General features: G+C 42.7%; 1 protein-coding gene across 1 annotated transcript in view; it reads left to right on the top strand.

Annotated features, from left to right (window-relative positions):
* Positions 1–22,576, top strand: part of ACVR2B (activin A receptor type 2B) — a 108,791-nt gene extending 86,215 nt beyond the window's left edge. The window contains exons 5-12 of the mRNA XM_080386922.1: positions 433–576; positions 1,687–1,830; positions 2,729–2,877; positions 6,507–6,621; positions 9,273–9,411; positions 11,746–11,876; positions 13,024–13,974; positions 18,921–22,576. Coding sequence (XP_080243048.1) covers positions 433–576; positions 1,687–1,830; positions 2,729–2,877; positions 6,507–6,621; positions 9,273–9,411; positions 11,746–11,876; positions 13,024–13,218 — 1,017 coding nt within the window. The 3' untranslated portion in view covers positions 13,219–13,974; positions 18,921–22,576. The remainder of the gene's footprint in view (positions 1–432; positions 577–1,686; positions 1,831–2,728; positions 2,878–6,506; positions 6,622–9,272; positions 9,412–11,745; positions 11,877–13,023; positions 13,975–18,920) is intronic.
* Positions 22,577–22,797: the final 221 nt, after the last annotated feature.

The raw sequence follows: 22,797 nt of genomic DNA, 5'->3' as shown, positions 1-22,797 counted from the left end.
AAACATGGCTAATGAAGTGCAAAGCAGTGGGAGGTTTTCGGTGTAGTTGGCTGTTGGGTCACAAAGATCAAGAAGTTCCTACTTTTGGCAGGAGGTAGCCTTGAGGTCATCAGTGTTTTACAGCCCAAAATAGCTCTTGCTTTGAGAACATGGGAGAAATCAGGTTTTGCCCAGAGGATGGCAGGTAGGAGTTTGACACACAAAGTGACAGCTGGAGGCATAGGTTGTTATAGATGTTCTATACAAATACCCTACAAAGCAAGATAGGGAATTTTGGGCTGCTCTTGCTGCAGACGGTACGGCTAAATAATTTGTATTAAATAAAATGTTACTTCTCTACACCTCTTTCCCCATCTGCAATATCTCCATTCCTCCCCTCCCTTTGTTTTACTGTCTGTCTTCAGCCGGTGACAAGGTTTTTCTCTCATGCAGGACCCTGGCCCGCCACCCCCTTCTCCCCTGGTTGGCCTAAAGCCTCTGCAGCTCTTGGAGATCAAGGCGAGGGGCCGCTTTGGCTGCGTGTGGAAGGCTCAGCTGATGAACGACTACGTAGCAGTGAAAATCTTCCCTATTCAGGTGAGAAAGGCATTGCATTAGGTTCTTACTTGCTGGGCTTCCTCACCTGTGCTGAGATGCTCTAAGTGCCCATGGAGGCTATGCTTTTTAAGGCCATAACAAAAATGCATTTGGACTCTTCCACTGGGGGAAAAAGTTCAAGGACCCTCCGTTCCTACACTTTTCTCTGTGGTATCTCCTTACCGAATGCATCCTGTAGTAGTAGTTGTTGCAAGAAGGGCAAAATCAAGCACATTTTGAAATCTGCAGGGTATTTTAACTTCACTGCAAATGTCCGTGGTGTTAAAGTCCAGTAAGGCAGCGTGCAGCTGTGATGCCCAAAGCACACACAAAGGACCAAAGCCCTGGCTTTGTGTGTCTTGCCTGGGTAGATTGTAAATCCAGACCCGAACCTAGCAAACAGTTTACAGCTTACAAAGGCACAGCCCCGGCGCTGTGAAAGCTTAATTGCACAGCAGCATTTCTGTCAGCTCACGTCTTCCACTCTAGGAAACCTTTGAACACTCCTGACTTGACTCTCTAGGAATTGCAGATGGAAAGAGTAAAGCAATCAAAACTCAAATGAAAGAAGAATGACTGAAACTTCTTTGCGCTTCTCTGCTATCTCCTTCTTCATTAATTTTTTGCTCAGTATTTGTTGTCATAGTGTCGTTAAAGGAGATTTGCACATATTCTGTCCAAGCCAGCTGTGACCTACTGGTAAATATTCAATAGAGCCTAGATTACATCTTGCATTCATAACAGTTTCAGCTACAATGCGGATCTGGGTGCTGTATGCACAGGCTTTATTCTTGCAAGCATCCTTAGGAAATCTTGACAAATCTTATTTCTCAGTGAGGTTGAGTTTGGATTCCTCCCCGCTCCCCACACATGTGCTCTAGGAATAGCTGAGGATGATTTTGGAGAAGGGAGACTGAGAACAGCTACTTCCAGTCTTTCTCCAGCGCTTACCTTTTAGGAAAACAGCCTCATTCTGAAGGGACACATCACATCCAAATGCTGGAGGGTGATATTAAGAGGACCGACCGTGAGCATCTCTGACTGAGCTGAAAGAGCTGTTTGCTTTAAAGGGAAGCGTGATCTTTGATGGTGCATTTCTCCCTGCTCTAGGATAAGCAATCTTGGCAGAGCGAGAGGGAGATTTTCAATACGCCTGGCATGAAGCATGAAAACCTTTTGCAATTTATCGCAGCAGAGAAAAGAGGGACAAACTTAGAGACGGAGCTCTGGCTAATCACAGCTTTCCACGACAAGGTAACGTATCATTGCACATACATTTTGGGAAGGCAGAGAGGCAGCTGGTTGTGGAACAGAAGGGTTTGGTGTCTAATATTCTCCCAGAAACTCCCCTGTAATCTCTCCAGTCTGTCCCTGGTGAGCTATGGCTCAGTGGTAGTGGAAGAATGCTCCTCCCCCCCTACTTCAAAGGCCCTTCCTTTAGCTTTCAAGGCTTTCCTACACAAATATAAGATTAATAAAGGTGGGACCTGGGGGGAGAGAGAGGCACAAAAGACTACAGCTCACATATGTGGTAGTCACCATCCCTTACCATGCATAGTTGAGCACGTGGGAGCCAGGTGTCACAGACTGTTGTAGTCCCAACTCACCCCTTGCGGATGGGCTCTGTGTTTGCTTTTGAAGCTCGGGGCACACCTCCGGCTTCATGAATTGCTTTAGTTATCAAACAGGACTAACACTTAAAATAAAACAAACACACGCAAATCCAGAGTTGAGCCAGCAGTGTTATCCCTCTGTTTAATCCAAGGTCTACTGAGTCAATCATTGCCACAACCAGCTGATATGATGCATCACCTTCTTGCATGGAAGGCTTTCCCCTTTCTTAGGTTAGATGAATTGCTCGGTTTGAGATTATTTTGTCCCTTCCTTACCTCCCTCCACTTGCCTGGCAGATTAGTACACTCCTTTTAGACATCCAGACACTTGCTGTGCTGTCAGGGGCTGAGGACTCACGAACGCTTCTGGGTTTAATTTCTTCTTCTTTCTTACTTCTGCTAGTGATTTTTTTCCCCCTGTAGAATCAAGGTTCAGATTTCTCAAGCACTCATTAAAACCATTTTCTGAACTGATGCGTTGGCACATCTGTCACGTAGCAGGGTCTGCGATTAAGAACATGCGATGTCCTGTTTCGCAGGGCTCTCTGACGGATTACCTGAAGGGCAATATTATCAGCTGGAATGAGCTCTGCCATGTTGCAGAAACAATGGCCCGTGGCTTGTCCTACCTTCATGAAGATGTCCCTTGGTGCAAAGGTGAAGGACATAAACCTGCTATAGCACACAGGTACGGCTTCTTTCCTTGACACCATTCAAGTGCTGTGTTCAAATGTTTACAATCTCTTTGAAATGATGCTGTTGAATGAAGGAGGAAATTGGGCTTTTAGGATGTGAATGCCTTTTAACCCAACAAATCCGATGCTAACGCAAGAATTTTTTTCAGTCACATATGAAACGGTGAAGGGCATTGTGTCCTGTCTGTGAAACAGTCAGTGCAGTTGGTAGTGGTTCATGGCAAATGTCTGGAGGCTAGGTGCTTCCCTCTGCCATCAACTCTTCTCTTGACATGTAGTGGGAAGGAAAATCTGGTTGCTGCAGAACTGCTCTTTGAAAGGACTGTGCATGATAAATCACATTATAATCTGTGTATTTCTGTGGCTGTACCAAGATTTGGACCCTGTTTTTCCCTAAGTGTTTTAGACTGATAACTCCACTGCATGTCTTCCCACAGAGTTTTTGATCATTAGGTAAGAAATGGAGAAACTGTAGAAATGCAGAAAATGGCTGCTATTTATTTTTCACTGTAGCTTCATAGTGCTGAAATCGTGCCAGGGTGCTTAAGATGGACACCAGCGCAGGCACCACGGTGCCTCTGAGATGTCTCGGCACATGCTCCACCCCACCTGGGTGGCAGCTCTGTGGGAACAGCGGGAATCCAGAAAGCAGTGGGTTAAACCATCCTCGATGCAAAGATCCTTGTTTTAGCCCCTCTCCCAGTTCCACATTGCTTGCCCTGGACTAAAGCATCTCTACCAGCTGGTTTGCTAGTGTCATGGCAGGAGGGGGGAGTTTTCCAGAAGGGATTTATGCAGGCTACATGCTGTAATCCACTGCCGTACTCCCCCACCACCCACTGCATTTCATCTAGGAGGGACTTAAAACCCCACGGTCCAGCTGCAGCAATTTGTACCCGGTCTAATGGGCATGTCTTCATGTACAGCAAGATAATCCCTGGTTTCGCAAGGCTGTCCCTGCCCCCAAAACACCCCCCCTCCCGGAACCTGAAGATTTCTGAGAGCTGGGGGCTGTTGAAAGAGCCTGCAGCTGCCTTTGTGCTGCTCCTGGAGCTGACCCCTGTGTCCCTGACATTTGTCCCTGTGGAATAAAGGCAGTGGTTTATACATGAAAATTCCTAAGGGTGGGGAACAGAGAAAGGCTATAGAAAAGCTTTAAAGCCACAGATCGTGCTCATTAGTGTCCCCATCCATTTAGCAAAAGATAAAAGACGAGAATGCACCATTTGTGTGAGTTTAGCACATACCTAGGGAAGAAGAATTTCAGGACACACGGGATCTCCCTTGGTTTACCCCATTCCTTTTATTTTTGTTTTAAAAGAAACCACCAAATACGTTTTCAGTCAGGGGGGTGGGATTTTTGAATGGCTTCAGACAATGCGTGCGAGGAGGCGGGGTTGCCAGGTGGGACTCCCCGAGTCACTGCTGGGCAGGGGTTCAGCCAAGGCTTTACTGGCCCCTGGCACTACGAGGAGGATTAAGGTTCTGGGATCGCTTGTTGGTGCGAAAGTGCCCCCACGTGGAAGCTGAAAATAAAATCTCCCGTGCTTGCTCTCTTATTCCCTAGTTTGAAGCATTGCACAGAAAAAGACGCTTTCTTCTTTTCAGGCCACTTTACCAGTGGCCGTTTTAGGATGGTCTAATGCATCAGCTATTAGTGGGAATTCTACGTGGCGTGGCTTGGATTAAGTCTGTCTCCCTGTCCTGGGTATGTTTGCATTGCAACTCACACTTGCTGGTTCATGGGGGATTGTGGAAGGAAGGAAAGCATGGAAAAATGGGGATATGTATCGAAATTGGGGGGAAAAAGGAAATACAACGGGAAGTCCCTACATCATGTATCAAGATGTGGTAGTTAACTGTTGCATGCCCGAAGGGCAGTGCTGGTGAAAACCAGCAGGAAATGCCTTTGCAATAATACTGATTTACATCCCACTTCACTTTGGAAGCATATCGTTCTAGCAGACTGTAATAATTTCTGTGTGGTCCTAGCTGAGCCACTGCTTTGCAAAAATCTCGTGCACAATCTGTATCATCCTGGAGGGCATAATCCCCTAATGCTGACTGAGCAAAGGAGTTTATCTATGTCATTAGATGATGGCTGTTTTCTAAGCCTGTGGGGAAACTGCTATACATGGAAGCAGTCAGTCTCTAAGACGACAGGTATTAGGTAAATGGTGTTTTTCTGTGTAACAGAGGAGTACAAATGTTATGCGGGCTCTGCAAAACTGTACTGTGTCCCTAGAAACCCTGTGTGTCCCCTTGTGGTGATGGAGGCTGGTTTCAGCTGGGGCTCCCTGGTGTATGGTGCTCTCCAACTTCACTCTCACTTCCCCCATCATAATCGTCAAGCCAGAAATACCCATCACACTGTATTTAGTTTAGAAAGCAAAAATCCTTTCTTCTGATTTTTAAAGTTCAGAATCAGGGGCTGGGCGGTACAGGATGATTTTTGTTCGTGGTGCTTTGAGCTGGTGCTCTGGCATCTGAGGCCACAGTGAGCAGCCCTTCTCTATGGTCCAGCAGTTTCTCTCTTCCCAAAGAATTTTGACAGGTCTCTCTAGTGCGGAACAATTGTATCTGCCCTCATTAATTATTTTGTGCAGGCCTGCAATGTCCTGCAATCAGCAGGGTCACCAAGTGAATTGATGATAGGGAAATTATAATGCTGAGCATACAGGACAATTGCCATCTGCTGTCTAAGGTCTGTAATTTAATTAGATTGCCAAACATTCCTTTTCAGATGAAAATGCAGGAAGCCCAGGGAACAGGGCTTGACTGGATTAGGCATCTCAGTGTGACCCTCTTCCACTCCCCCCTCCCTCTGCAGCCCCTGCAGATTTACCTGAGCTGCCCTGAAACCATCCTGCTACAGCAGAGGACTGACACAAATGTCCCCTTAATGCCACCTTCAACACAGACCCGCCATCTCTCTGCAAATACTTACACCTGCCCAGCAGCTGCCCAGTCCGATCCTGACAGCTTGTCTGAGTGTGGGCTCACCCCCTTCCCTGCTTGCTTTCCAACCCTCCAAATTCTCCAGGGAAGATAGATCCAGCAATTAAAACATAAGTGTAATAGATGACTATGGCAAAAGTCTGTTGAAGCGTGTTGTCAGGGTGAAAAGAGTCCCACCAGCATCTGTTAATTTCCAGGAAGATCTAATTTTGTAGATAGGAGCAAACATCCTTACTAGGTTAAAGAGTAAATGCACCGCCTGAACCTGTCTTGCTTTTGTTGTTGGGACTGAGAACTAGTAAGAAGTGCTCAGAGGTGGGGGTCCACAGCTGGTGCTCAGAGCCAGAAATGGTGCCTTATACTGCCTGCTTTAATTAAACACCCCCCTTCATATCACCCCTTGCTTTTATTTTGAGGTTAATTCACCACAGAGTTTGACTGACTCTGCCGGGCAGCACAGGGCTGCTTGGTTGTGTTTTAGGGACACGGGCAGTGAGAGGCAGCTGAATTTGTCAGAGCCAGCTGTGCCGGGCAGCTGGGGAAGGAAGGAGCTGATCGCCGGGGGCTGCTAAGCCTAGAGACTTACAGCGTGATCTGTTGCAATGTGATTTGGACGTGTGCTGTAATAAACCCTTCCCAAACTTGCTTCTTGGCTTGTCCATAGGGACTTCAAGAGTAAAAATGTCTTGCTGAAGAACGACTTGACAGCAGTGCTAGCCGATTTTGGACTAGCTGTACGGTTTGAACCTGGAAAGCCTCCAGGGGACACTCATGGACAGGTAATCATTATCGTCAACAATAACATTTTAAAAACTTGGGCTTACCATAGCTCCTTGGAAGTGGGAGGTAGTTTGTATAGATGCATTTAATTCTCTTTGAGATATGTATTTTCCATAAAAGCTTGTGCTCAGACATAAATTCCAGGAGCTGCTTTGATCTGGGAGAGTGCTCAGACCCCCCCTGACCACTGTGCAGGTGAGGTTCCCCCAGTCCCAGGGGCAGGCAGCTTCGTCCTTCAAACACAGGACTTGTTGGCTCTTTATTGCCTCGGTATTAAATATTCGTAGAATCATAGAATACCAGGTTGGAAGGAACCACAAGGATCATCTGGTCCAACCTTGGCAAAAGCACAGTCCAGCTAAATCTTAAAAGTGTCCAGTGTTGGGGAATCCACCACTTCCCTGGGGAGATTATTGCAATGGCTGATTGTCCTCATTGTGAAAAAATTTCCTTTTGTGTCCAATCGGCATCTCCCCAGGATGTACCCATTAATCCTTGTCTTTTCCATGTAATGCCTTGCAAAAAGGGAGTCTCAGTCGTCTTTGTAGCCACCCTTTAAATACTGGAACACAGTGATAAGGTCTTCCCTAAGCCTTCTTTTCTCAAGGCTGAACAAACCCTATTGTCTCAGCCTTTCCTCACATGGCAGGCTTCCCAGCCCTTTGGTGATCTTTGTGGCCCTTCTCTGGACATCTCCAACCTGTCCACATCTTTTTTGCATAGCAGGGACCAAAACTGAACACAATATTCCAGTTGTGGCCTGACAAGCGCTGAGTGGGATGGGATGATGACTTCTTTACCTCTACTGGTGATGCAGCCTAGCATCCCGTCGGCTTTCTTTGCCACAGCAGCACACTGTTCACTCATATTGAGCTTGTCCATCAGGACCCCCAGGTCCCTTTCCACAGAGCTGCTCCCCAGCTGGGTAGGTCCCAGCCTGTGCTGCACTCCTGGATTATGTTTTCCCAGGTGCACTTGTCCTTGTTGAACTTCTTCAGGTTCTCGTTACCCCACTCTTCCAGCCATCCAGGTCTTCCTGCAGGATGGCCCTCCCTTACGAAGTGTCCCCTTCCCCGCGCAGTTTGGTATCATCAGCAGACTTCGTCAGGGTACACTTGATCCCATCATGCAGATCACTTACAAAGATATTAAACAGCATTGGGCCCAATATGGATCCCTGGGGGACACCACTCGCAACAGGTTGCCAGTTTGAAAAGGAGCAATTTTCTAACCCCCTCTGGGTGCTGCCTGTCAGCCAGTTCCCCATCCACCACATGGACCACTTGTCTAGACCATAATGTAAATATTAATACTCCTGAATATTAATGCTAGTACTACAAATAGTAATACTCCTAAAAGTATTAATTTAGTTTTAAGAGTTCGGCCAAGCTGACTGCTTGGGTGACGTTTAGCAATGGCAGATCTTGTGAGCTGGCTGTGTGCCGCGTAAACAATCTACTACATTTTTATGGGTTCTTAATTTTCTGCCTTTGCCCTGCAGAGAGCAAAGCTCCTCGTTCTGCTCTTGTACCAGGGCACAGCAAGGCCAGCATCCCCTCCTTGTGCCTCCGGGGTTTTCCAAATGCCCATCTCCAGTGCAGGCTACCTTTTTACCTTTATCTCAGGAAGAGTGAACACTTCTGGGTTAGCTCCTCCCCACAGGTTTCCTCATTTTTCCACCTGTTTTTTGAACTTTTCCAATATTTTGCACATGTTTTCATATCCTGGCTTCCCCCTGTCCTGACTGCCTCAGGTAACAGCAAGAACAGATGAAAATTTCCTAAAGGAAAATACTAAAAGCATTTCAGTTCCCATGTTATAAAGGTGCTTTTCCCCTTGCTCTCCTTTCCACTGCCCTACATTATGGGCTGTAATTCTGCTGCATATGTAACCACAACTATATGAGGAGCTCAGTATGGCTCTACCTGGGCTAATCACAACAAAACAGGCAGTATAATGAGGACTGAATCCCCTTCAAGTGAGAGGGGATCTTTTCTGAACCACATCATGGCAAGCCAGGGCAGGGTAGACTTTGCAGGGTTCATGCTTTACTACTCCTGTGGATGCAGGAGACTTGTTTTATTCAGGGGCTGTCAAACCAACACCTTTTCCTATCATTTCAGGATATGTCAATTTTACTCTCCTCTTTTTTTTTTTTTTTATATATATATATATTGATATACATTTATTTTTTTTTAGTAAAAGGGGATTGAACTTTCAACAGTTAAAATAACCAAGTCTGACTTGCCCTCAGGGGGTTTTGTGTGTCTCCAGAGAGTGCATTTTCTCATGCAGTGTGTGCCGCTGGAGCGAGATGTGGTGGGATGCAAAGCAGGCAGGATTTCATCTGTACCCACCGTGCCGCGCTGCATTTAATTTAGACCTGTAGCATACGCTGAATGATATATCACACATGTAGCCATGCACTTTGCTTTTTTTCTTCAGGTAGTTTATCTAGACTCAGGCGATCTTAATGAGAATTCGGTGTCAGAAAAATCAGCTCCCTTTTGCTTGTTTTTCGAGTGAGGTGCAACTTTAGCAGAAGTAGCCGTAAGGCTAATGAAACCACCTGTCACTTGTCTCCAGCCAGCAGAGGCTGACAGGCCCAACTGGAATGTAACTTGAGTTGTGGGGTTTTTTTCCTCTGTAGGTGGGAACAAGGAGGTATATGGCTCCTGAAGTGTTAGAGGGAGCAATCAACTTCCAACGAGACGCCTTCCTGAGAATAGACATGTATGCAATGGGACTGGTGTTGTGGGAGCTAGTCTCCAGATGCAGAGCAGTTGATGGTAAGAATAAAGATTGTCTCTTCCCTGGGGAGGGCTCTGTTTCAGCATGATTTAGTGGTCCAGAGCATGGGCCTGGCTTTGTTTAAAAAAAAAAAAAAAAAAAAATCAATGGCATATTTTTATTAAGCAGCTAACTTGTTTTTCACTTGCTTGTTTTTTGGCATAAGCTGTCATTTTCTGTAGATAACAACCCTTGTAGTGTTCAAGTCTCAAAGTGCCTTTAATTACGGTTGCATTGCATATTGGCTGAGAACTCAGAGTGAGGAGGAGTACATGAATCTTCCGTCAGTGGCGGGTGTCCTTTAGTCCTGAGCCTGCTCTGTGCTGCTCTCTGTGGCACTCTGCTTTCCTGCCTGTGACCAGGGCAGGCTCTGAGCTCCACAGAAGAGCTGCCCTCAGCTCCAGCTTGGCTGTCACACCTCACTTCTACAGGGCAGTGTGGTAGCCTGAATGGAAAGCCCAGAAGTGAAACACCTCGGTGAAATAGCAGGACCACAGGGCTGGAAAGATCATCTTGGATCAGGATGCCCATTTCCCTGCTATCATAAGTTGCTTGGTATTAAACTTTGACTTCTGCTGATCAAGCCTTCTCTCAGCAGTGGGCTGAGTTTGTTGTAGATGGAACAACTTCAGAGAACGTCCCTTTCTTCTCAGTAATCCAGAAGAATGAACTTTAATGGTGTCTCCTTTCTCAGGTTTTTCATCCTGAAACGATGCTGCAAAATGGGGCATCTTTTCTATCCAAATAGCAGAGCTGCCCTTTGGTGACACCCTGGCCACTTGCAGGACCTTGCCCCGGCCAGGGAACCAATCATTTCATTGTAGTAGCCCCAAGTCTGCTTGCTCCAACTTCTTTCTTTCTGTATAGTTATAGGTACTCTGGACTGAATATCAAGTTCATAAATTAACAGTACATCACCTGGACTTCAAATGTTTTTGTTAGTATTACAGTAGGACCAAGGAGCTTGATTATAATTAGGATGGCTGCATAGGTGTGTGGTAAGAGGAGGGCTTTTTTTCAAAAATTCACTAACTAGAAAAAATGCCAGAGGAGCAGGGACGTAGGAGCACAGTGGGGTGAAACAGTGGTACCCAGATCTACTCATATAAAGAATAACCCTTCTCTGTTGAGGCCCCCCAAATATCCACTTGGATTTTTGCCTGTCATGTTTGTGATACCCTTCCAACACTTCTCAGGCCAAAGCTGGCCAAGCTACTCCAGGTGCCATACGCAGCACTGTTAAATCAGAGAGGAGGCTTCCTTTGGGATAACAGGGAGCTGAACCTCATCTGCACTTCTAGCTCAGAAGTGATGTGTAAACACCGGATTTGGCTTGGAGGTCACCAGTGCAGCTCTCCGTAGCCTTGATTCCTCTTGGAGGAAGAGGAAGGGGACGTTGTGAGAGTTACTGTGTCATACGTTGGAATGAGTGTTTCTGGATTACCTAAATGTCAGGTTGTTGGTGTCACAGTTCATGACCAGCTGAAGTGGTCAGCTCTTTTATTTTAGTCTGGAAAGGCCCTCTTGAAATATCTCCACTCTTGAAAGAGGTCACTCTTTGCTATGGAGAAACCATAAGTGATGCTGCGGAGCACCCTGAGAAAGCCTGTCAGTTAAGCTGGGCTGCCATTTGTGAGAGAGCATCTATGCATCACCAAAAGCCAAATGATGTTTCAATAAGCAGAAATTATTGCTACCGTCCAGCGTCTGCACTGATACTCGAAACAGTTGTCTCATTCCTGTGGCCCCGGGCAGTTCACAGCCATAACTGGTATAACTAAAGTGTTCAGAAATCATTTTGCACTTAAACCTGGTACTTGGGACAAGTGCATCTGGCTCCAGCATGTCAGGGCTGAATCAAACCTATGAACAAGCCGGATCACAAGTGGTGTATGTGCTTGACCTTGCTAGTCAGTGCCTAAAATGAAATGGTGTTTACGCTGAAACCTTTCTCTAGGTTGTTGTCTGTCAAATTGCTGTGCTATTTGTGCTAAAATGTGAGGAGGACGGGCTGATTTGCTCTTTCTATTAAACTAAGCCAGACTACCCGGCGAGTCTCCTCCAGGAGAGCAGTGGGATCGGGAGGCCTGGCTGAGGGTTTGGATTCATAACTCAGTGAGGTGGAAAATGCGTGGCCAGACAAACAGTGGGGACAGCAAAGTCCATTGTGCAGGAGGAATGTAAATCACATTTGTCTGCAATGACATGTGAACTTCAGGCTTTGCTGCAGCGGGTTGAGGTTGCTCTGGAGTCGCAGCTCACTCATGCATGGGGAGGAGGTAGCTCTGCGGAGGACGTTTCTGTACTAACTCAGTTCTCTGTGTGCACCTCAGGTCCAGTGGATGAATACATGCTGCCTTTCGAAGAAGAAATAGGTCAGCACCCATCCCTTGAGGACCTGCAAGAAGTGGTGGTTCACAAAAAGATGCGCCCTGTGTTCAAGGATCACTGGCTGAAACACCCTGTACGTCGCTCCTGGTTAACGGTGGAAAATACTTTCCTGTGTGATGGGAACAAGGGATGTGGTTATGCATCGCTCGTTAGCTTTGGAGGGAAGCTAACCAGCCCACCCTGGTGCACAGACCAGCTCCCTGGTGCTAGAGTGTCAGTGCCAGGGCATTAGGGGTTGCTCGACACCTTCATGCTCTACTTCCCATTTGTCCCTTGTATTTAGAGGGTAAATCAGCTGTCTGAAGTCAGCCAGTGCTGAACACGGAGCTTGTGGTGGTTTAGTGGGTCTAAAGAATGGAAAATAAAGTCCGTTCCATTAAGAAAAAGAAAACGATCCATACCATTAGAGGCGTGTTCCTCACTAGCTAGATAACATACAAGATTTAACAATTTTTTGAGGAAAAACTAATTAAATGTGAAGCCAAGCAGACAATGAAGCAAAACGCAGTGTGGGTTTCCCAGAGGTAGATTGTTTCAGGCTTGCATTTTTAATAAAAGAGGTCATTTTTTTTAAGACTGGGAAGCTGAGCAGATGATGAAATCTCACAGGGCTTCAGGAAAAAGCTAAATGCCTCTGTTCTGACCAAACAGCCACGGTTTTGGCTACACTCATGTGTACTAACTCATAGGCTAGAAGTCAAGGAGAGCTGTGGGTTGTAAAAATGAGTATTCCAGTTCAAATGACGGTTCAAATAAGAGCTGTGCTCTTCCAGCAGAGTTGAATTTGGTTATTTTGGGGATATCCTCAGCAGTGATTGCCCACAAAGCAATGGTTTCGTGGTAACTGATATGGTGCTGCCAGCTCTCATGGTTTTATCATGGGGTTCGTAATACTTAATGTCTTGTCTTTTAAAGCTTTAACTACTGAATCTTGGGGTGTATTTTGATATTAAAAAAAATACTTTAGGGGCTATGAAAAAAAGCTGGATGTGACCAAGCTCTACAGCCTTAGAAAGCAGAATCTTAAAAATCCCCAAACCACATATTGAAAGTAATTCTTAAAGCTAATTTTAGGGTAATTGGCATACCATGGAGGAAATATTCTTAGTTTTTCTTTACAGCATTAGGCTGTGTGAAGTGGACCTCCCCGTTCGCTGCAAAGGTGGTCCCTGGAGCAGGTTTCGTTGCTGAAGGTGCTTTCTCCCCCTTGTTGTCCGCAGGGCTTGGCGCAGCTCTGTGTGACCATCGAAGAGTGCTGGGACCACGATGCGGAGGCTCGGCTCTCGGCGGGCTGTGTCGAGGAGCGCATTGCGCAGATCCGCAAATCCGTAAACGGCACTACCTCGGACTGCCTCGTCTCCATCGTGACATCCGTCACCAACGTGGACTTGCCACCCAAAGAGTCTAGTATCTAAGTCCTGGTTCACTTTTGTCTTTCCAGACTCAGTGGATTTAAAAAAAAGAAAAAAGTTTAAAAAAAAAACCACATAAAAAAACAAAAAAACAAAAACACAAAAATCCAACAAACACATGAATGCAGCTGCTATTTTATCTTGACTTTTTATTATTATTGTTATTATTATTATTATTATTTTTTTGGATTGGATCAATTTTACCAGCACATTGCTCTACTGTATTAAGAAAATGGACATTTCAGCAAGCATTCAGGTGCCGACTAATGAATGCAGAAAAGGTGCAGGTACCTCAGAACCTCAACAAACTCACTTCAGTTGTTTTTATTTTATTCAGTTTTCTGGGTTTCTCTTTATCGGTCTGTCTTCTGAGCGGAGCATCTGTGACATAAAGGAAAACCACCTACCATCTTTGAAAACGCAATGCTGCAAACTGTGGAGGAAACTTAAAGACTGTTATATAAAGAATACACCTTCCTCAAAAGGATTTTTTTTCCCCATTTTGTTTAGGTTTTGGGTTCAGTTCCTTTTTTTTTTTTTTTTTTTTTTTTTTTGGAAGTGAGCTTCAAAAAAAACAGCAGATGTGTCTTTTACGGATCTAACGGGTGTCATTGTAACATGGAAAAAAAGTAACTGGGCGGAGAATGTTAATTCTTGATGGTAGAATTGAAGGGGGGAGCATAGAATAGGGGTGGGGAGAGTGACGTTGGATTTGGCAGCATTTGGGGAAACATCGTTTGCTATGGAGCTACTTCTCAGGTAACCATTAGAGGAGGGGAAGGACATTTCTGGGCAGAGTATTAACAGCTGCAGTGTATGGAGAAAGCTGAGTTAAAGAGCCAGTGGTTGTAAGCAAGGCACTAGTTCTTCCTCCAGTATCTCAGGCTTGGGTGGTAAAAGAACAGCGCAGAACTATAATTACGTTTTATTTTTTGACTCCAGATAGTAATGGGAAGGATGCTTTCAAGCAATGTAATCAGAAGAGGTGGGAAAGTGTGTTTTCAGGAGCACTTTGGTAAAATACTGGAAGATGGGAAAATTTTTGGATCTCACTTGAAGTGTGAGTCAGTTCAGGGAATTCGGCCTTAGGGTTGATTATCTGTCAGCCCAAGCTACCAGTGCAGATGGTGGAAAGAGGAAAAGTGTGAAAACTGGCTCTATAATTTTTTTAATTTTTTTCCCTTATTAATTTGGGGTTGGGGGCGGGGGTGGAAATACCTGAACTGGTGGCAGATGGCTCCTGTAGCATCCGAGAAACCTATGACCTGCCCAGCTGCAGGATGTCCAGGCAGCTGAGCAGCAGCAGTGATTATCGCAGCATCTCTCCGACTGGTTTCTTTGACGCTGCTTTCTCCTCACTCTGTGATGAAACTCTTTTGTCTTAAAGTGGTGCATATTCTAAAATACCGTTACTCTTATTATGCCATAAACTCGCTCTAGTCAGTGAATGTTCCTAATGCTGCTGATTCAACATTGAAATATTTTTTTAATTTGCAAAACATGCAATGTTTAAAAAAAAAACTTAAAAAAAAAAAACAAAACCACAAAACACACACACACACACACGTTACGTGGCTTCCGAGGTTTAAACTGAAAAAAAAATTAAAAACTTCATGACCACAGACCACCTCAAACCAGAAATACCTCAGAATTTTCTACTTGTATGAGTTTTATTATATATTTTGTTAGTTGTGTTGTCTTGTAGTAAGTATATTTTAATGTAAGTTGGCTTTTATGACAAGGGAGTTTTAAAAAAAGAAAAAAATGAAAAAAAGTTCCAAAATCTTTTAGGAAGTGCTACCATTTTTTTTTCTGTTTGTTTTATAAAGCACCATTGTAAATAACTGTATACAGTTGTAGAATAACTGCCTATATAAGGTACCTGGGCATTATTCACTCTTATTTGTGAAGGCTGTTTCCATTCTGTGTTATTTTTTCTTTCGGTCTGTTTTAGTGAAAGGACAGTACATCTTTTTTTTTTTTTTTAATTATTTTTATTTTTTTGACTTTGAATATAACATGAATTCTGTGTCTTGCTAGACTGACAAAGTTATATCCATTGAATGGCCAGAACTCCTAAATTTTTCAGTTTGTTAAACCAAAATGCAGTTCTAAACTGATCACCCTCTAATGAAAATGTAAAAAGTCTGTATTATATAAACTAATTGGACTTGCCACTGCCAAATTGTCAGCGTGCACCCTTGCACAGTTATAATTTATTAAGCAAGCAAAAATCACTAATTGGAGAAAATACAAAGAAAATTGAAACACATTTCTTGAAAAATATAGCTTTAAAACCTAGAGATCACAAATGAGGACATGGTCCTTTATCTTGAAGAGACATTAAGATAATTGCCTTAATTTGTCTATCTGAATAAAGTCTTAACCTATTCTTTCAAGTTACTGAATGTATATTGCATATTAGTATGTACACACATGTAACTGTATTTCTGTGTGTAGGTTTGGAAGTTTCTATTGTTGATGTGCTTCTGTTGAGAACACCTTGACAAAACCAGACGGAACCATACCATTTTGTCCCAGCCAATGTCCCTGGTCGTGGTTGGCATCTTTGGGTCTGATGCTGCAACATACCTATGCTTGGCATTAAGTGTGTAGGTAGCTCTTCTGGCGTCATGACATTAGGCGCTCACTTAATGTCAGGCATGGTCATAAAAGTTTGCAGGATCAGTATTTTTCATGTTTAATACATTTCTGCACTGAGATTTATATAAAAATGTGACTATGTTTTAGTAGTGAAGTGATGTAAGGGTTGGGGTGGAGCGTAGAGCGGTTAAGATTGAGTGAATACTTGTTTTGAGGTGGGCTTGCTCCCATTTCCCCAGGCATGGGAGCTGGTTCATATTGCTGCAGAAAGAAAAAAGCTGTACTGTCTTTTAACTGTTAATACCTGTTTGTTTGCTGTTCTGGATTTTTTCCTTCAGCATTATGTATTATGGCTAAAACAGGCTTATTACAGCAGTTGCTTTTTTATCCTGATTTCTTTAAGAAGCTTTAAAGTATTTATTGAAAGTGCCATATGATTTTAATAGCCTATTAGACAGTCTCCGAAATCTTCTCTTTTGAGAAAGCATAAAAATTTCTCACGTGTAGCTTATCTTACTGCAGGGAACTGCACGACCATACAAACTTTGACCAAATGTTGATTGTAAAGTATTACATCTTCCCTGGTGTAATGGTTCCTTATAGATCATCTTGTCAACAGGATTCAGAAAATGATTTTTAAAAGAATTTCCAAATTGCGTGTGTGCTCAGTTACAAATTGTAAATGTTTGTAGGTATGTGTGTCTTGCTGTTGCAGCAGAGAAAGAAATGCTGAACTTTTGCTTATTTACAAATTTGTACCAGTTTAGCTAAAGCTGTTCTTTGAAACTGGTATTTATTTATTTTATTAATGAAGGCAAGCTCTGATTAACTTAGTGGTCTTTCAACGCTTGAGCTGTCAAGCAAGTGGTTTCCTCAGCGCTACTCTAGCATTTGAACTCTCATTGACAACATGATTTTTGTTCTGTTCAGTACTGCAGAGGCTTTTTCCAAGCCAGCCAGCCAGCCATCAGGCACCTCCATACATTTAGCTGTAATAAGCAATTGCGGCTCTTTTCCTCTTAACACTCCCTTGAATATGCTGGGTACAACACCTCTTACGGTACTTTCCAAGCACCAAATTTCTCTTCCCATTCAGACTTAGAGGAAGTAGCTCTTCAAAAACTTTGCTGCAGAATTTTATTGTTGACCTTCCTCTCTTGTGTGGCATTTCTTAGGTGAATATTAACCTTAACTATCCTGGGTAAAAATTCTCCTTGACTTTAGGAGCCAGGATTCCCCATCTCTCTGGAGTAACTCCCTTTATGAATTTATTGCACTAGCTGGGCTGGTTTCCTAGGTGGAGAAAGTTTGAGTTCACAGTTTGGAAGTGGAGGTACCACAGGAGCTAACACCACTTTTTTTGAGATGATAGAGCTGTGACTTTCTAATGAAATTGCATTAGTAGAGCAAGGTTGGAAATTGTACGTGGCTCATGTGAAAATACATGTGCATGTTCTAAGAGATGGCTAGAAACCAGTCTAACCATCAGTTAAGTAGTACCAGGCTTATTATGATTAAGGGTGTTAGCTAGTCCTGATCATAAAGTTTTCTCTGTTTAAGATAAAAGAAAGCCATTTTCTTTTCTGCCGTGTTCTTCAGCTGAAATTCTCTTACAGAATATGCTATGCTAGGTAAAGTGACACCTATGGAAATGCCGAGATCTTTGTGTATGTTTGTTCCAAAGAGAAGGTCCGTGAGTGCACCCTGGTAACTCCACTGCATTTTACTTGGGTGTCTGACTCCCTGCTTTTCCCACTTGAAGTTGTTGGTTTCAGCAGAAGCAGCAGAAGCCTTGTGGGTCCACGCAGTGCAGCGTTGCTGGGGGCCATTTCCAGGTTGGCTGGATCAGGCCTCGCTGTTAGGAATCCCGATCCCCCTTAGTATCACAGCAGAAAGCGGAGAACACAGGTTTCATTCCTCTTGGGCTGCTTTCTGGGCAGACTGTCAGAACTTGCCCTGTTTATAGGGGGAAGATTTGATTTCACTTAGTATGGAAGAAACTCGTACTGCAGGTGAAGGTGCTGGTTGATAACGTTGTGACAGTGCTGTTGTTGCAGTCCTCTTCAAGCCACACTCTGCTTGAGAAGTTGCTAAGCAGGAAGTGTCCCGTACACTATTATCACTTTTACATACAGAATATTGTTTGGTAACATTGTAAATAAAATAGACTATATAATAGAGGAACATAAGGACATTTTGACTTTTTTACTTTTGGAAATATATATATATATTTTAGTTACATATACAAACAAAAATTCTACATTGTGTGAGAATTCTTTTATACCACAAATTATTTTTGTAATGTCTAATATGTTTCTGCAGGGAAAGGGGAGAAAGGTCTGTGTATGCACAGCAAATAAATAAATATATATATGATGTCTAAATTGTGTGCACTACATCAAAGTCTAGAGGATAGAACACATTTAGCCTGAAACCAGTTAGAGGAGCAAGTTTGGATGTACTTGGACATGCTTTGAGGACGGCACTGAGTATATGTTTAGGTTATCTTGCATGTCACATCCCTTCTGCTAAATACGCTTAATTGCTTTTCTATGACCATCTTCAGTTTAACCAGGAAGAGTTTTTTTCACGTATTCATGCAAGTATCCATGTGTGAGAAGTGTGTCGTTTGGCGTATGCCATGGTGCTGCAGTGAGTTGTGAAGTCAGGGTGTTAAGAATTTACCAAGACCAAATAGCGGGGCTGATCTCGCTCACTGCCGTATCCGTTTATAGCAGCTGTGTCTGCTGCATTGACAATATGATCTGTAAGGAGCTGTTGCCAGTAGAGTCCTGATAAAACCAATTCCTAGAAGTTCCTGCTCTCTGAAATGACACAACTAATCAGGCTTCACCAGACACGCAGATATGTGCTCTCTGTTCCCAGCATCAGATTTTACGCTGGGCTGGAGGCACTAGAGAAAAGGAGCACTGTCATGTCCAAAGTCCTACTTTGAAAAAGAGCATTCCAAATTTGTGTAGCCAATCCAAGGTGTTCTCGAAGTATTAAAGAAAAAAACCACTTTAAAATGTTTTCTTTTCACTTCAGCTAACTTCTCCCATTGGACGTTAAATTCACTCTGGTCTTTTTGGTTCCCTTAGCCTCGACAGCACAGTGTCAGTAGGGTAAGAGCTACTGAGAAAAGCTTTAAACCAAACAGTACATTGCACTACCTTGAAGCTGGCTTGACAGTGTGCCTTTTGAAACCAGTGCTTAAACGACTTTGAGCAGGCTCCTGCAATTGCGGAGTCCTACATCTGTGGTGTTAGTGAAGTCCTGGCCCTGTGGAAGCCAGCGGGAGAGGTGCCATCCCGTTCTGTGGGACCGTGAATGTGCGTGTTGTTCCTGGAGCACTTTCGAAGTACACCTGGTCCCTTACTTACATGGGACTTCTTTCTTAAAACTCTACTTCTAGGGTGACGCTCGGTTGCCTGACTGAAGTAGTAACCTATCGAGTAAGCAGTAATCCTTTTTGTCAGGACACATCCACAGAAAGAGATCATACTTGCGTTATGTCCATCAAGCTGTTCTGAAATGTAATGCGATTCTGTTGTGCCTTTGTTTCTCCATGTAAAAGCAACTGCTGTAAGCTTTTTTTTTTTTACTAGTTTTTTCTGTCTGAAAAAACACTTTTCATTGCCCAGCTGTTATTTCTGGATGCAGTCTGTGATCCAGGTATTTCAAGAACCAATTACCTCAAACCTCATGTTAAACAACAGTGTTGCTATCTGGATTCTCCTTGATACTACAATATTGTAACATACACAAACAGGAACCTTGCTATATATGGGTGTTTATATATATGTATCATATACTTATATACAGGTATATATATGATACATATATGTAAATGGAAAGTGATCCCCAAGGACTGAAGGAAAAAAGCGAAACTTTTTTGTTTTCCAACATTGAAACCAAAAGGGCTTCTCTGAAGCTCTATAATGGCATTGTGCTGGATATATATCAAGAAAGTGTTTTCTGAAAAGTGCTTCCTTTGTTAGCCTTTTATTTCAGTATTTTAATGGGGCAGATGATGTGATTAAAACACTATTTCTGCATTTTTTGGCCCATTTTTAAGCAGAGGCCTCTTAATCTTTCCAGTTGTTAAAAAAAACCAAAACAAACCTCAGTGTATAACATTCCAGTAAGGTTAGTATTGCAAAACTAAAACATGTTCTGGGAAGACTTCATAGGTTCTGATTTTGTGAAAAGGCAGGCATTGGCCATACTTAATTCAAATTTTCCACTGTTTTGAGGAACTGAAGTTTAACCAGTAACCATCCTAGTCAATTAAAATCCTAATTTAGTAGTCACTGGCATCTTTGTGTTGCCACCCCTGTTAAAACACTAGGACCCCCACCACCCAACCCCCCAAAAAAAACAATCCAAACCAAAATTCCAGCCATGAGAGAGGAGGAGGAGGAGTTTGGAGCATTTCATAGCTCCTGAAGGTGGATTTGGAACCAGAACAACTTTGTCAATAGCAAAAAACATGTTGGCAAGACCTAGAACCCGTCTGGCCCTTTCCTTTTTCCAACCACCTTCTCCCAAGAACCTTCTCATAAAAGCAGACCTTCAACCATAATGACTTCTTAATGGTACTTTGCTGAAGAGAATTCTGTTCTGGATATATTTTCTGGGGAAAAAATAAAAAAGTTACACCGTTCTTTTAATCTACACGTTATGTACGTGTTCGCCTCCCAAATGTCTTTTTAAAATCGTGTCCATGTAGCTGATGCAACATTACAGTCTGTATTTTACTTGGACAAAATAATAGCTTTCCAATCCAAATAGTAATGAATTTACTATTACTAGTAATTCATTTAATTAATTAAATATTAGTAATTAACTTACTATTACTACAGGAAGAAAAGGAGATGCTTCCCTTTCCCTGTTTTTTCCTTGACTGTCTAATGTTTCTATGGCTATCGATGGTTTGTGATTATCTTTGGTAAATCATTTACAAAAAATACTAAAATCTCCCAGGAGGAGGCATTTTGCAATGCTGCTGGCCTTCCAATGGAATAACTATGATGCAAAAGTTGATCTATTGGTGGATGAGAATTGAAGGAGGTGGTTACTGCAAACTAAGTAACATTCTTGACCTCAATTCTATGCCATAAGTCCGCACAATGCCATTGTCAATCTGCTCAAACTATCTACTTATGAATTCTGCATGATCCTCATGATAGAGTTGAAAGCCTGATCTTTCACCTGTTGATATTTTCACATTCGTCCTTAAGTTTGACAAATTTTATACTGTAAAGTTGACTTAAGTACAGTTTGATGTCAATTCTTGTGGAAAGAGCTTTCTGCATGTAACATTAGATGCATACAGTTAAACAACACAGCATAGTACAAAACTCACAAGAAAAAGTTTTGGCACCAGCAGAAAGAAATTTCACCCTAACCATTTGTCATTTTAAACCATCTTATTGTAAGTTTTACCAGCTACTTCTAAATTTGTGCTTTATTTAAAGAAATAAAATAAAAATCCTAAGACTTGTCTAGCGTAGTGAAATATGTGTATATCAGTTTTAGGATAAATAGCTAAGTCTTATTACGCTGTGTTACTTAACTTGTATATATAGAGTATACATAAGAGTTTGCAGTAACCTGTTTCTCCAGGATTTCCAGTTTGAATGGATTTAAACTCAAACTATGAGATTAAGTAAATGATTTAGAAGATTGCAGAATAAACTGAGTGTAAATTACAGGAAGCTCTATCAGATGGTGAAATAATTTTTAAAGAGTCTTTTGGTCCTTGGCTCAAATTCAATAAGTACTGTTTGTATACCAAGATATGTGAAATGTAAATGTTGTAGGTTATATTTCACTCTTGTAGCTATAAAAATGTAGAACAGAGATAGCTTGTACTACTGAGTTAACAAAAGTTATACTAAAGTATCCTGTTAAAGAAAAAAGTATACAGAGTTAAGCTCGTTGCTGTAACCCCTTTTGGATTGAAGTGTGCTGATTTTTTATATATGTATATTTTATATATGTATTCTGCAAAAGTATATATATATAAAATGTATATATAAAATGGCCTAATGCAGACATCCATTGTATTGCAGTTATGAAATGAAGACATTTTGGAAAAAACATTGTATCATAGTTCATGAATTTGCAGTGGATCTTTGTTCCTTTTTACTGTGGTATTTTAGAAATGAGTCTCAAGTTTGAAATTAGATCTGCCAAGTTGGAGTTTTGCTGCTTCAGCTTTGCACTGGGTGTCTGAATAAATCAGTATGAATGTAGTATTTGCCCTGTGTGAAGCAGCTACACCCCAACACATAGGAGGAAAAAAACTAGAAAGAACCTATTTCAAGTTTATCTTTTTGTATATGAAAATAAACAGTAAATTACAAATAATTGCTTCTTTTGTTGGTGCAATGTTAAAAATCATTGTTACTTTGTTGTCTTTAGCATCTAGCTGGAGTATTTCCTTTTTTTATAGAAGAGTGTTTTGGTGTTTTAATAGCTTCTCAGCTATCCAAAATCCCTAACAAAATCCCTGCAGAGGCATAGCTGAGGCCTCTGCTGCCCATCATTTGTAACTCCTCCAGAGGGAAGAGGGAATTAGCTTGAATTGCTGTACGCTTTTAAGTGTGTTGCCTCTTCTAGCGCTATGGTAGCACTGCTTATCATTCCCAGCAAAAACCTGTTTACACAGGGAATTACATGCATGCTAAGCTCTATCAATAAAGTCCAGCAAGGTAGCTGCAGCTGCCAGTGATGGCGGGGGGGGGGGGGGGGGGGGTAAGGTAAATCTCAGGACCATGCAGTGAAGTGCCTGCCCTTCCCTTCCACCAGCTCTAGCAGAAGAGCAGAGCAGAGAGCAAGGGACAGCAGTCGCCTAAATGGTTCTAACCTGATTTACAAAAATTTGTCCGCTAATTCCCTAACAGCTGCTGGAAGTGAAAGTTACAACACTGAACGTACAGCTGCTGTGAACCAGCACACCCCTGTTCACAG

This window comes from Falco punctatus, assembly GCF_963210335.1.
Source record: "Falco punctatus genome assembly, chromosome: 4".
In the NCBI taxonomy this organism is placed as follows: Eukaryota; Metazoa; Chordata; class Aves; order Falconiformes; family Falconidae; genus Falco; species Falco punctatus.
The sequence above is the reverse complement of the archived record's forward strand: the minus strand, read 5'-3'. Positions and strand labels throughout refer to the sequence as shown.